A 15,821-nucleotide genomic window follows, 5' to 3' on the forward strand; every position below is an offset into this window, starting at 1 on the left:
GCATACTTTAAAAGGTTATTGTTAATTAGGAATTGAAGGACGATAAATTCGTTAGTCGCTGCGATCCACGAATTAAATATCTTTGTTTCTGTCTAAATCTGGACTTTTGGACGAGGAAAATAATGTGTTTTATGAGGAATAACTAACTTTGCTGAGTATAGAATCACAGAATACGTGCTAGGGGTTGTTTTCGTACTATTCACAGAGCCTGTAGATTGGATTGGCAGCTTAACCTTCACGTATGTGCTGTGGCAACTTACATTGTGTCTTTACTAGAACTTTCTTTTGCTTCTCATACTGAGAGATTATCGTCAAAACCAATATAAAATGCTTCTAGTAGTTGCCTAGAGGTACAACTCAGGTGTTAGTCAGCTTCTAGGCAGTCCACCGGCCAGATCAGGGTAGAGAGAGCTCAGCCTAATGACATATGTACATATCAGTTTAGAAGATGCAGACAACTGGTTCACGAAAATGGAACTTGTTAAAATGTAAAGTATTTTTGTTAAGCTTAGGAAATCGATATTGGAGTTTGTCTATGCTACCGTAGTAAATTATTATGGTTTTGGCCTCGGTTTCCATACACGCTGTGTTTTCCTTAAATTTAGGAAAAAAATCATGATGCTGGCATCACTGAGTGAAATTAAGATATCATTCCACTTATAATTGTATAAATATTCAGACGTTTGAATACTGAAACAATCTGATAAATAGTTGTTTTCGTCATAGTCCAAAAGTTACAAAGCAAATCGTTCATTTAAATTGCTCATTATTGAAAAAATATTGACTACGAGACCTGACTGTCGATATATTGTTACTACTAATATATTTCGGAAGGCAAATTATGCTGTCTTCTAATGTCCCATTAATTGTGATGTGTTAAAGTCATAGAGTGGCAAGATCCATTTTTATTCTATTTTGCACAGTATTTATATTTTATACACTTATTTTAAGAATATTGTTTTATTTAACTAGCATTAACTCTTTGTTGTTTTCTAATTTTTTAACGTTAAATTAACTATATGACAAGAAAATCTTTGAGATGCTAAATTGAGCTTTAAACTGTAGCAATAAATTCTCTATAGTACATTGTGCACCAAGGGAGAAAAGTAGGACATTTCCTCCCGGGGTGTAGTAAACACGCGGGATGAGATGTCCTACTTTTTCCTCGCGGTGCACATACTATTTTTTCTCCTACCAGGCCGAAAGTTCGTGGAGTACCGAGCCGGGGTCCAGGGGCGAAGCCCTGGCAGAGGGTAGGGGGAGCGGACCCCCCCCCCTTACTCATAAAAAACAATTTAACTGTTTTTTAATTTTTTAAATAAACTACTACTAATTGAATAAGAACTGTCTGATGAACTCATCTTTGTTTAATACTTCACTATTAAATTTTATTGCCTTTTGTTTATGTCACTTTTACACTAAACACAATACTGCAAATTACCCGAGCACAACAATGGCGGAGAATTTTAGGTGCGTGAGAGCAGACGTAGACACTAACGCGCATGCGCACTTGTCAGTACCCAGGGAGGAAAAGTTTGACTTTCTTCCCTGTAGAGCGGGAGGAAAATCGAACTTTCGGCGTAGGTAGGAGAAAAAATATGTTTGATTCTGCCAAAAATCGGTTAATATGCTTTATTGTTTTGTTAATCATTGATTTTTTATATTATTATTTTACCGGTATGGTATGGTAGGGAGTGCTGTGCTACACGGATAGTTAGAATCATGCTGTCGATTTTCAGTAACCACTTAACAACAAATGGGGTGTGGCCTCGTCAACATCTTATAAAAGACAAAGTACAAGCGTAAATGCGTATTATGAATAATGTATTTGATGTGTATTTCAAAAAGATTCATTCTATTTTTTTATTGCTTAGACGCTGGGTGGGCTTGCAGCCGATCTGGTATGAAGTGGTTACTGGACTGGCCAATAGACGTAAAAAAACGTAATTTACGTTATAGGTACCTTGAGATACACTTCTGTTACAGTTTTATAAGAGTTTGTGGAAATCGGCAACTTAAATTACATAACGACGCTTGAAAGGCAAACGTGACTAAGCGACAATAACTGCTTTATACATAAATGATAGGCAATAACCATATTCGATGCGCAAAAAAAAATATTTCTAGGTCTATTAAAATCATTTCAATCCTACAGCTAGATTCGTTAAAATATAATTTTTTTCAGGTATTTCAACTTTAAATTAGTCTACTGTAAAGTTCACGCATTGCAATATCAAGCGTCGATAACATAAACATTATAAAGGCGCGTCTAATCTAACGATATATCCAGAAAGTTCCTCTTGCATCCGCAGTGTGTCCGTAGCTTTAAGTATTGAGACTAAGGAAACCAATTGTAAAAGTAATCCTTCTTCATATAACTTAATATAATGTGACCCTTATAATTTTTCAAATAAATATGTTATACATTGTTAATATTTTACGTGAATATAATTAAAGAAACTATATGCCAATGAAAAGCTATGATGTTTTAGAAATATTATTTTATGTACGGGTATTAATTTAGAGATATAAACAACCAAACCAAAAAATATATTGACTAAACAACGCCCCTTTGAAATTCTACAAATCACTACTTAGTATAAAACAAAGTCGCTTTCTCTGTCCCTATATACCTACCTATGCTTAAATCTTTAAAACTACGCAACGGATTTTGATGCGTTTTTTTAATAGATAGAGTGATTGAAGAGGAAGGTTTATATGTATAATAACATCCATTAAATCGTGGAGATATTAATAATAAATTACAGTTTCCGAAGCGAAGCTAGGGCGGGTCGCTAGAATTTCAATAAACTCGGATGTGTTTCGTCGTTCAAGAATTCCTCCATCAGTAAGTATCTGCAGTCGGCGTCCATGCGCCACTTCGATAAAGCGGCACGACATGAGAACCCTCTCATCGTGGCCGCCGGTAACTACATTCCCGATCCTGCGGACAGAATGGAAAGCAGTCGACGTCGCCCAAAACACGTCATCTCGGATCCTCCCGATCCACTAACGGTGCTTTTAGGTACTTCAAGCACCGGTCACCGTTCTCATCGAACCCGTCGCTTGCGACGAAGGGCTCGACGAGTAAATTAACTCTCAGACACAGCCCTCTGAGTTTCTCGCCGGATCTTCTCAGTGGGTCGCGTTTCCGATCCGGTGGTAGATTCTGCGAAGCACGGCTCTTGCTAGGGTTCGTGTTAGCAACATCGTCAGGTTGAGCCCCGTGAGCTCACCTACTAAAGTTAGGGTTACGCTGACATAGCCTCTCAAGGCTATTAGCTTAGGTAGGAAAAAAAATTACGTTCAAGAATTCCGCTACCCACATTCGAAGTTCATCAGTTCTCTCTCCTTCTCTCTCCCTCTCTCTCTCTCTCTCTCTCTCTCCCTCCTTCTCTCTCCCTCTCCCTCTCCCTCTCCCTCTCTCTCTCTCTCTCTCTCTCCCTCCTTCTCTCTCCCTCTCCCTCTCCCTCTCCCTCTCTCCCTCTCTTTAACAACAAATTTAGTAGGTGAAGGTATTTTTAACACGAATTGTTTTGGTGTTATTATTATTTAACCCTAAATAATGGGTAGTTGGGGATTTGTTGTTGAGATAAGTATAGTACATTTCAATGTTAATTTATATGTTCCAGCTAGAAATTAGTCGATTTGTTTCGACAGGCATGCATCAAAGCTAATTGAAACAGAAATGGATAATAAATTAAACAACATAATGTTAATTTCTTTACCAAAGATATCAAGTTAAAATAATAGATGTAATCGTTGCCTCTTCGGATAAGATATCTTCAAAATTTGTATTATTTAATATTTGTCCATATATAATAATAATCCATCTTCCTCAGTTTATTCCATTTTTTCAAATATGCGTAACGTGAATAATGTTCATGACTGCTCACGAATGCTCAAGTCAAGGTTAGAAGCCAATTTGGGTGACTGTACCTTTAATATGTTGCTCATGTACATGTGATTAAAACAATAGTACCTACTCAGAAACTTTTAAAAATCATTTAAACTAGGAAATCAATGGTGGTTGTTTTAAATATAATTAGTTTAAATGTAAAAAAAAACTATTATAAAAAACGTAAATAAATTATTTTATACTACATATAAAACGTGTTTTACTTTGAATCCAAACTACGTATTTTCGTGATTATAATAAATTCATTTAATGTTTAATAAATTAAATTGTCTTTCAATATAACAATATTTCTATTTAACATAAACTATTACATACAATGAATAGAAAAAAAAAGTTGATCCATTAAACTTTTCATTATTGTAATCTTGTATATTACTTTTATGTACATTGAAATATATGAGAAAAAATATATGTATAGTCCCCGGCACGTAACTTGGCAAGAGTCGTTAGATGCGCAGAAGTGGTTTTTTAGGTCTCTTTGGTTGTCAAGCGGGACGCGGGGAAAGACGTAGCACCGTTCCGAGCGCGCGATTGGTGAGTCAGTCGACCCTCCCCTCCCGCACCGCGTCCACGTTCCGTTCGCTCCTGATTACACATGCGCCTACTAAATTGTAGGAACCCTTTGTTTATATTCAGTTTTTGTTACGACTTGTTATTATTGTTTTAAATTTAGTTTTTGTTACAAGTGTTATTCTTTTAAATTTGTTTGCAATGCCAGGACCAAATACCAATGACCATATAGTCGATTCAGTCACTGAGCGTTTTATTATTTACGCCAGTGACGACAGCGACTCGTCGTTATATCGACGATGAGGAGCCAACTCCTTCCACCAGCTCAGGTCCTACCATAAATTTAATCCAAGGGGTAGCACTATTAGAAAATGATAGTGACGACGGCGACACATAATTTTTAATATTAAGTATATTTTTTAAAATAAACTACTTAACTTTTAATTGTATTTTATTTATAACACCTAATACACTTCACGAATTCCTCGCTTTTCATTAACTTTCTTCAAAACACACAGGCTTAAAAATAATTTATGACAAATAAAAAATTAAATTAAATTAAATTAAATGCGGGCAATAAAAGTGACAATTTTTTTGTTGCAATGTGCACTATGCGCGACATTACCCCCACTACACCAAAACCTTGCCAACTTACGTGCCGCTTACTATACCTAACATAAAAATGTTTGCGTAAAATCTTAAAATTTTAAATCTAAATTAAATTAAGAAACCGAACCTTGGAAACTGAATTTCCGATCATGAATATTGCATTAAATAATTTTTATAGATTTATTATTATTAAAATTATCGTAATACTTCTATCGCTTGAAAAACATCATTTTATATTTTATTATAAGACTTGATTTAGGGGTATTATTATTGTTATTAATTTTTTGTTATTGCTTAGATGGGTGGACGAGCTCACAGCCCACCTGGTGTTAAGTGGTTACTGGAGGCCATAGGCATCTACAACCTAAATGCGCCACCCACCTTGAGATATAAGTTCTTAGGTCTCAAGTACAGTTACAACGGCTGCTCCACCCTTCAAACCGAAACGCAATTACTGCTTCATGGCAGAAATAGGCGGGGTGGTGGTACCTACCCGCGCCGACACACAAGAGGTCCTACCACCAGTAAATTATCCGAGATAATTAAACGTGAATTAAACGTTTGTATTGACGTAACAAACATACTATATCTAAATGCTACTAAGTAAATTTTCTGCCTTGGCAGCTTTCGTGCGAAAATCGTAGAACCTAAGAAGTACTACTGAATTTCAGTATTCGAACTACTACCCTACCAAGTGCTGTCTATCTAGTGCTCTAGTCTATGTAACCAATACTCGGACGACAAATGTTTTACACTTAAATTTATCTAATTCATCTCAATTTCTCGAAAGCAAACGTAATCGTAGCCACAATGTATCCAAAGAGCAACAAACAGAATGGTATGCGTTGATCTTGCATTGTTATCTTCGAGAAAGTTCGAGGTTCGACCTTTTGGTCAGTCCATTTCTGCGGACGACCTAACGCTTGTGTTGTCCAACGATAATACGCGTTTGGCAGGCCCGCTTCCAGCAATCGCTGCATAAATATTCGCAGTTGTTTCGTGAAAGGAAATCCTGTGTACAAAACTTCGATTTGTTATTAGAAATACAGGGCGGGGATAACGATATTGCCTTAAATGAGGTCTTATACTAGTCCTTGTAAATACTAAAATATATTTACGAAAAACTGATATTACAAAAAAAAAAGGAAAATAAACCGTTGTTGACCTTGACAAATAATGTCAAAATTCTTGAGAATTGATCTATTATTCAAAGTGTTCTTGGTTAGCATTGTAATTTCAACGAAGGAAGATTTACGATCAAACTTCAAAAGCAATTTTTTTTTTTGGTTCTGAGAAAATCGCCGGACTCCCCCACCCTCCACTGGGAATGGGGTATGTCGGAGTCGAACCGACTAAAAACTCCTGTCGCTCAACAACCCACGTCCGAGCCTCGCATGAGACAGAACTCATGAAAAGGCAAAGGAGGGAAAGTGAAGCGCTTAGTGCGGAGCACACCTCTCCTGTCACCCTCCCCCTCGGGACACCGGGCTGGCGGTCGTCGGCGCCACGACCACCAGCTCTCTTGGTCGGCAGCCTGTCCGAAGCCCGCCTAGATGGCGCCGGTTAGAATGGGTTATCCTACGAAATACCCCGCTGGGTCAGAGCCAGCGTGGGTCGAAGATAGCGGGCCTTCTATCACCCGGATGCTCTTGCACTCTGCCGTCGGCTCGGCTCCGATCCGGTGCAGGAACTCACCGAAGCAACCATGCCCAGTGAGCACCTGCGTGAGCCGTGAGGCGTCTTCTGTCACGATTCACCCAATCCACAAGGACCGAGCGAATCGCCTCGACGGTCCTACGACCAGCCGAAGGATCGGCCAGCCAGACCATGACTCTAGCTCAAAAGTAGTCTAAGCTGTTATTTTGGTACTCTGAATGGCTATAATAGTTAAAAAAGTGAGTGCAATCTTGGGCCATGGAGAGGAATTTGTCTGGCCCGCCTCAAAGAGGTCAGTGATAGTTTTTTATAATTTACATAGATTGACGTATTTAAGGTAAAATGAAATAAAAACAATACTCACCGAATTTCGAGATATATGATAAATAATATGAATCGAAACATTGATCAACTTGGTATACCAACGGCGTTCCATTGTCGGACAAATATTTCAGTGATATTTCAGTGATCACGTCAGTTTTACGACCCAGCGTCACGCTATCCTTAATTTTGAGTATTACACCTTTTTGAAAAGAAAAAATATTTCGAAATAAAAAGGTGTTCTTTGAACCTATTACTAATAGACTGAACTTCCAGACTCTAGATCACTCACTAAATGGGTGGAAAAAGCTTTTAGTTTGTAAAGATAGCGTATGAAATTTGACTTTCAGAATCTGTCTGCTTAGTGCTAGCTTTTAGCGCTCCCGATAGCATTGGAACGTATGCTTACGTTTGCCGCTAGGGGCGCTGTTCCAACTGCATACAAATAAGAGTTAACTTTTACGCTATCGCGAACGTAAAAAACTCGCACTAAGCACACTGAGATCGAACTTAAGCTGTAAAATACTAGTACTAGTATTTATTTGACGAAGTATCAACTATTAGGAGCAGTATTTTCAGATGAATATATCTAGTTCCATAAACTTATACATTTACAAAACATAAGCTTACTACGATACATAGTTTTTTTTTTTTTCGGGCCGGGGCCGAACCTCCTACGAGGTCCCCGCGACTGGGGGGCGCGCGGGGTATGTGAGACTCAACGATCTGCAGGTGTTGAGAGCAGATCGCGGGCCCAAGGATTTTAGGACCCACCCACTAAACGACTCCCCTGCACTCTTACACCCGACGTCCGATCTCCGTCCGGGGTCAGAACCCGGTCAAAGTAGGGGGGTTCCCGCGGTCAACACTACAACCAGACACGCGGCGCCACCCCGAGGACGCCTGACCGACGGGTCGTCGAGGCGATAGTCGACGACAGACGACGTCGGTCTCCGCGGTACGGCGGCCCTGCCAGGCCGCCCAGGCGATGCCGCCGGTGTTCCGGGATACCCCGCTGTGCCAGAACCAGCCTGCCGGGTCGGAACGCGATACACCGCCGACCGGGTTGCTCCTCCACAGTATGTTCGGCGACGACAGCGACGGCGAAAAACCGACGCGTCGTCCCGTCCTCCTGGTGCCAGCGCGCTAGAGTGACGGTAGCGTGCGGCGCAGCCTCAACCCCCTTAGGTCGCCCCGTGACCATCACCGGGATACTACGATACATAGCTTGAATCAACCTACCAATATCTGTCGGCAGATGAAGTTTCGTTTTCTTCAAAAACGCTGCTTGCATAGTGTTGTTCGGATTTTCTAGTGGCCTTAAGAGATCTCTGACTGACGCTGAAGTATATAGAACGTTGTTCGAGGCATATAACTCCTGAAGAGTTTTTATTTTTGGGTATCTGGTGAGCGTAGTGAATCTATAGTTGATATGCCCCTTAAATATTGAATAAATGTCAGAAATCACATTGAGGTTCCTCCACAAAACAAGTGTCCTAGCAAGTTCAGTTCACCGATATTTGACTTATTAGATACTAGCGACCCGCCGCGCCCTCGCTTCGCTTTGGAAACTGTAATTTATTATTGATTTCTCCACTATTTGATGGATGTTATTATACATATAAACCTTCCTCTTCAATCACTCTTATCTATTAAAAAAAATGCATCAAAATCCGTTGCGTAGTTTTAAAGATTTAAGCATAGGTAGGTATATAGGGGCAGAGAAAGCGACTTTTTTATACTATGTAGTGATTTAACATAAGTGCATGTTTTCTTCACATACTTAAACAGTTAATATGTCTTTCTTTACTGATGGTAAGGTGTCTGGTGATAACGCACGGGTAGGTTTTATTTTATTGCCCGTGTAGGCAGACGAGCATACGGCCCACCTGATGGTGAGTGGTTACGGTCGCTCATGGACGTCAGCAATGCCAGAGGCAGAGCCAAGCCGCTGCCTAGAAACCACCACCCTGTCGGTTCCTGCCACGAAGCAGCAATGCGTTTCGGATTAAAGGGTGCGAGAGACATTTACATTTTCTATTGAGACTTAGACCAAATGTCTTAAGAAGGGTTGGCTGCATTCACGCGGTGATATATATGAAGTCCGGTAACAATGGCCGTGAGCTGGTTCACGCGTCTAAGCAGTTAAAAATAGTCCTGATACATTAAAACTAGATGTATAACTTACTTGATAAATCGCCAAAAAGACAATTGAAGCACAAAGGCAGCCTCCCCGTAGAATGCAGTGGTTTGATTTACGGCTCAACGAAAAGCCGAGTAGCATGCAAGTGAAGTAGTCGTAAAATAAAATTTTGAAACTATTTTTTTCTTTAAGATCCTTCTTAGATGATTGTAAAATTTTAGTCAAAACAGCTGCAATGAAAATAATTGCTAATATTAACAGCCACGACTTTAGTTCCAAATCGTTAAACGGATAATACCAAAGAGGGTGTGCCTCTGGAATCGACAAGACTGCACAGAGAGAATCGTACGATATAAAATATATATAATTAAACCGATCATCTGTATACGGTACCATGAACCTTGAATTAAAAGAAATATCTATTTCGCCATTGATTACGCAACCGAGACTCCCTGTTACTGTACCCTTAACTCTATTCATATAACCGTATCTATCGCAATTTTTATCCCTGGAAAACTTAGTATTAAATTTAAAATATTTCAAGGTATCCTGCATTATCAATCCATCGGAACCGCAAAATCCATCGGTAATGTCTTCATCGTATGGCACGTAGTAGTGAATTTTATCACATTTAGTGATAGAAGTTGGAAATCTGTTAAACATCCCAGCTCTAAGCGGATACCCTTCCGATAATTCTTTTCCACTATCGCTAATGTATTGAAATAGTTCAGTAAAGCTTCTCGGTTGAACAAGCTTGATGGTTCTGTCATATAAACTTGCGTTAGTTTTCTGTTTTCCATCATAAATTACGTATTTATTGGGGCAAGAAACAGGGAATGTCATTATGACATTTATCATGGTGTATGTATGCCAAAGGTCGTTGAAAAATTTTTGTATGCGCAGAAGCCCATCATCTGCAAGTTTTCCATCTACACATGTCGTACTTGTTTCATTCGATATTACCACAATGAATACGAAGTTCCAGTGAGATCTAAAAAAAGCTTTTAATGAAGAATCATTGAGGTAGTCTTGATTTAAGCCTTTCGTTAGCATTACAAAATTCGGTTGATTTGTAGTTCTTTGTTTATTTGGAGGCTTTTCTTCAAAACCACGTAGTAATAATATGGATTGGCTTAGATGAATTTTCTTAAGAAAGCAATCGGTCAGTTTTTCGTCTGTATCATTGTCGGCAATAAAAAATATTGTATGAAATACATTATTTTTAAGTACACTCATACAAGAACTATTTTCCGTGTCAAATTCATTAGTTGATATATTGTAAGAGTTTGAAATTCCAATACCCAATAACAACAAGAAAACTTTAATACAAATCTTCAACATGTTAAAATATCTTTTCCACAACATATTTTCAATAAATCAGACGACCGTTCGCTTCGCCCACAGGATCAGAAAACAATTTTACTTAAACCAACAGAAAAATCGTTACTTAAACATTCATTGTGTTTACTTTTTCGGTCGTTTATACAGATAGTTCAGTAGAGCAGAAGTTAAAGAAATATTTACGTTACAAATGTTTGTTGATCAACATATTGGACAGGACACTCCTTTACGAAAAGTTTTTTTTTTTATCGAAGTGAATGCTGTCGAAATTAAATCGCTTCCTCGTATTCTGATTGAATCTTGTTTTTGTAACAATTCTGTTCGAGGTTAGGAAATCACATTTTAATGTTATTGTGTTAAATAAAAATGTAGTATGTGTTTGTTTTTTTAATTCGCACCCGTGAACACCGCATAATACGTTCTTTTGAAATTATCACATCTTGATAAAAACGATACACAAGGTTTTACTATATATTTCATGGTCTCAAACGGTTATAACCATTTAGTACTTGAATTTATTAAAAATAATGGCTAATGTTGCAATTACCATCATCTTAATATTTTTGCTTACCAATAAACTCTCAAAGGCCTATGTGTTAGACGGGCTTGTATTGAATCCAGAAACTTTGAAGATATCATCTAATTATATCCGAAAAAGCAACGATTATATCGATTCTAATCCCTATCAATTTCGTGATGAACTTAAGTTATTTAGTATATTATCTATTTCTGTTTCAAATAACTTTGATAGATAACAGAAATTTTAAAATGAACCCTATTTCTTTAGTTGCAAACGTGGAAATTGACAATAAAGTTTTACTGCATCATTTAAGTTTTTGTTTTGTATGTATCGCCGACTGGACGAAATAATGAACTACAGTTACTGATAAAATAGAAAATATGTGAAGTCTCTCCAGCAGCTGACATTTAAAGAAAGACAAGAAGAGCAATGTAGAAAACTTTTAAAGCCTAATCGTTTAATGGCTTTTAAATGTGTTAATCAGCTGCCTCAGAATATTATTGTTTAGTTTATTTGACTGTTTGTTTTAAAAACATATATACACATAAAAACATAATAAATCGAGTTTTATTTCAATTATACCTAGTCAGGTCATAAATTCTGTCACATGTTTAATGTAAAATAATTGAAACAAGTTTATTCATTATGTAACCATTCATATACCAAAATGAACTTAACAAAACATAGATTCTTATGACACTAAAGTTTATTCTAAATGACCTCCGTGATTTTGAATACAGGCCTTCAATCTGCACGGCCAGTCGTCTATCGCAGCACGAACGAGGTCCATGTCAATATCGGCGGCTGCCTTAATCAAGGATGTCTTGAGTGACTCCAAATTGGAATGAGGCTTTGAGCACACCTTTTCCTCCAAGTGTTGCCATATATTGTAATCTAACGGATTCAAATCTGGACTGGAGGAGGGCCAGTCTTCGTGCCGGATGAAGTCGATTTCACGCGCCGCCAGCCAGTCTTGTGTGCTCTTTGCTCTATGAGCTGGCGCCGAATCTTGTTGGAATACCCAATGCCTGTTATTGAACATGGTATGAGAAACAGGTTCCACAAGGTTCGTCAGGACTGTATTTTGATACACAACTGCATTCGTTTTTACACCTTTCTCACAAAAATGTAGCTCTGTTGAGCCCCAATAAGAAACTCCCCACCATACCATGAGCGAGGATGGAAAATGACCTCGTTGGACACGCGGAATACGGTTGCTCGCTTCTTCACTACTGTGTGCGTACACCTTATCATTTTGTTTATTGTAGCTCTCTTCTACGGTAAAAATTTTTTCATCCGAAAAAAGAATTTCCCGATATGTTTTTCCCGCGTACCGCTTCAACAAAGCGCGGCATCTCTTCAGTCTCAGGTCTATTAGACGAGCATTCAAACGATGTCTTGTTTTTCTTCGATATGCCCGAAGCCCTAAGTCTTCATTTAACACCCTTTTCACCGTGGTTCTGCTTAACCCCATCTGAAGGGCCAACAGTTTCTGCTTACGTTTGGGATTTCTTTGAATTCGCGCCTTCACAGCTTTTATCACTGCTGGAGTCCTAACAGACCGAGGGCGACCACTTCTTGACCTGCCATCTACACTAGAGTCTTCATTGTACCGTTTGATGGTACGATAAACGAAGCTTATGGTTATATTCAAATTTTTCAGTATGTTAAAAATTTGAATTGGCGCGTAACCGCAACGATGCAACGCAATAACTGCAACACGGTCTTCTTTAAGCGTCCACTTCATATTTAAAAATGAGTAAAATTCTACTTTTACTAAAATATAAAATAAAAAAAAAATACTAAAGTATACATTTTTATTTTCATGAACAATTCGACATTCGAATTCAATAAACTTTTTTGTGGCCAGCATTGTAAAAGAAAAGTTTTTACTGTGTGACAATACTTATGACCTGACTAGTTATTTTTTATTGCCTAGATAAACTCGCTCGCTGCCTACTTGTTGCTTAGAGCTCAGACCTCTGCCCGTCTAACTCTATCTAACAACTCTATCACCACACAATCCACAACTCTCATTCTCTAATCACAACGACAAGCATGAGCCATGACATCGTAGTGTCGAGTGTCCCACCCTTCAATTAGGAAAGCTTGTGTTCTCCGCCAGATGGTTAGATCTAGTTAGAGAAGCAGTTGGTGATAGTCTATGCCACCCATTATCGAACACAGTGGAAGAACGTCACATGTGGTCGCGATTCTCAGTAGTGAGGGAACGATATAAAAGAGAGACATCTTCGTGGCGAAAATAGGATGGTGATAAATACTCGTGCGAGATTACCAGGGGGTATTTTACTTATATGTATAAACAATCAGTTAATGCCGGTCGACGACCGCAGTAATCTAATATTATTGTCAGAGAGCACTGCTTCCCATTCTTTCGCGAATCCCTAAGTCGCATTTAGCGATACTCCCAGTAAGGCTATTCTAAGCCACCAACAACGCACAACCAAATTAGTAATTTTTTCTATTTCCTAACAAAGGGTTTCCTGCGACTCCGGTTAAATTTAAAACAAATAATTTTTCGGATTTTTAGTGCTTGGAGCAGGAATTCACTTCAATTCTTGTGCATCAAAAATGTGAACATTGTAGTTTATCTAATATATAAAATTCTCGTGTCACAGTTTTCGTTGCCATACTCCTCCAAAACGGCTTGACCGATATTGATGAAATTTTTTGTGCTTATCCGGTATCTATGAGAATCGGCCAACATCTATTTTTCATCCCCCTAAATGTTAGGGGTAGTCCACCCCTAAAATTTTTATTTTATTTTTTAGACAAAATTTTTAATTTCTATTTTTTTATGATACAACATACAAAAATACATACAATCCTCAATTTTCACCTTTTTACGATCAACCCTTATTTTTTATTTGCTAATTAAAAACTTAAATTTTTTTGCGAGAATTTTGTTTTTATTTTGTCATGACGTAGAATAAAAAAAATCATATTACTCTGAAATTTTCACCCCTCTACGATCAACCCCTATTTTTTATTTGTTAATTATAAACTTTAATTTTTTTGGCAAGATTTTCATTTTTATTTTTATTTTGTCATGAATTAAAATAAAAAATCTGATGTTACTCTCAATTTTTCATCCCTCTATGATCAACCCCTATTTTTTGTTAATTATAAACTTTAATTTTTTTGGCAAGTTTTTTATTTAGTTTTATCATGACTTAAAATAAAAAAAATCATATTACTCTCAATTTTCACTCTTATACGATCAACCCCTATTTTTCCATCCGCAATAAGGTTGCAAGATGGCAATCAAATATTATAATTATTGTAGTACGATAAATTCTTATTCAGAGTTTATAATTTCAAGTTCCTTTAATTATGATTTTTTAAAAATTGAATTTGATCTCCCGCGCTCGCCGGTCGACTACTGATCAACTATCAATCGATCAGCTATCCCCACCAGGTGTCACCACTGATCCAGCAAACATCACGTAGTAGGGATGGGGACGAAGCAGGTCTCCTGTCTTACTTACTCACTATACATCATAGATTATACACTTAATATAATTGAGAGCTATACAATACTATACATTTTTCAGCCATGTTTTGTTGGTTTTATTTGTGTATCAATAGTATGTTCAGTAGGTCTGAGAATCGGCTACTATCTATTTTTCATACCCCTAAGTGAAAAGGGTTGTCCACCACAAACATTTATTTTTTATTTTAATTTTTTGGATATATTTTTTTGTTTATAATGAGGTATTATGTGGTTAAATGAGGTTTTTATTTCTACAGTAGAATTTCCCTAGAAATCTTACTTAAGGCAACACAACGTTTGCCGGGCCAGCTAGTTTTAAATAAAAGTATTGGCATATATGTGCCATTTAAAGGATATCTGCTTGTACAGTCCTTGCATGTCTCTCATCAAAAACATAGTAGTTTCAAGACAGAAAGAATTACCCTGTGGAGTGCACTCACGTACCTAAAAGTGGTGAGTCACTCTCTGGGGAGGCTCTAGTAATTTTGTAACATCAGATGAGCCGATACTTGTTGCCCACAGCAAAAAAAAAACAAATAAATACCAAACCATTACAACTTTTATAGATTTTACTTAGAAACTTATATGAATATATACTTATATGAATATTGAATAATATACGTAAGACAAAATTCAGACTTCAAAGTTATTTATTGAACACATAATTAAATTACATATTTTTGGTAACAATCGTATAGGACAGTCATTAAACATTAGCTTAATTATAAAATATTCTAATTCTTAATTGCCATCGACAAAAGAATAACTTACGCCCCACACGATCAGATTATGGACACTTGTAACGTCTATAAATAGGTTTGATTTCACTTTTATCTTGATTCAACACAGATTGTTATTATCCAATCCATGTGGGCAGGATTTTGATTCTGCGTCCGTCCAAGCTTGATATGCCATCGTAATTTAAAGAGCCGAAGTCAGCAAGTAGATCATTGCTAATGCGTTCTTCACCAATCACTGATCTTTTAACCACTTTGTGGGGTGCTTCGGTTGTTGTTGGAGATTCCACATACAAAACAACTTGCGGGATTTCGTCAATTATTTCGATCACTCCGAATACAGCAGGTCCTTCGTCAGAGCCTGATACAGTTGTTGTTTCCGTTTTGTCTGCTTTTGAAGTTGGAGCAGCTTTGGTACTGGCCACGATTAAAGCAAAAATAACTATATGTGCAGTTATTGCCATTTTGTATTTTATTCGCTTCTGGTTCTCTTATATTTGTTAAATCTTTGATTTTCGTCGTATCCTTCCGGTGTTTCGTGTGTTTTGATA

At 37.6% G+C, this 15,821-nt stretch overlaps 1 protein-coding gene across 1 annotated transcript; it reads right to left on the minus strand.

Annotated features, from left to right (window-relative positions):
- Positions 1–5,644: 5,644 nt before the first annotated feature.
- LOC114244817 (uncharacterized) lies at positions 5,645–10,499 on the minus strand. The gene is made up of 4 exons (XM_089735140.1): positions 9,204–10,499; positions 8,258–8,453; positions 7,059–7,217; positions 5,645–6,050 (listed from the first exon to the last, which is right to left on the minus strand). The coding sequence occupies exons 1-4, from the start codon at positions 10,497–10,499 to the stop codon at positions 5,809–5,811; spliced, it is 1,893 nt and encodes a 630-aa protein (XP_089591266.1). The 3' UTR covers positions 5,645–5,808.
- Between the last annotated feature and the right edge of the window lie 5,322 nt (positions 10,500–15,821).

Source organism: Bombyx mandarina, chromosome 19 (assembly GCF_030267445.1).
Source record: "Bombyx mandarina strain Sakado chromosome 19, ASM3026744v2".
Classification (NCBI taxonomy): domain Eukaryota; kingdom Metazoa; phylum Arthropoda; class Insecta; order Lepidoptera; family Bombycidae; genus Bombyx; species Bombyx mandarina.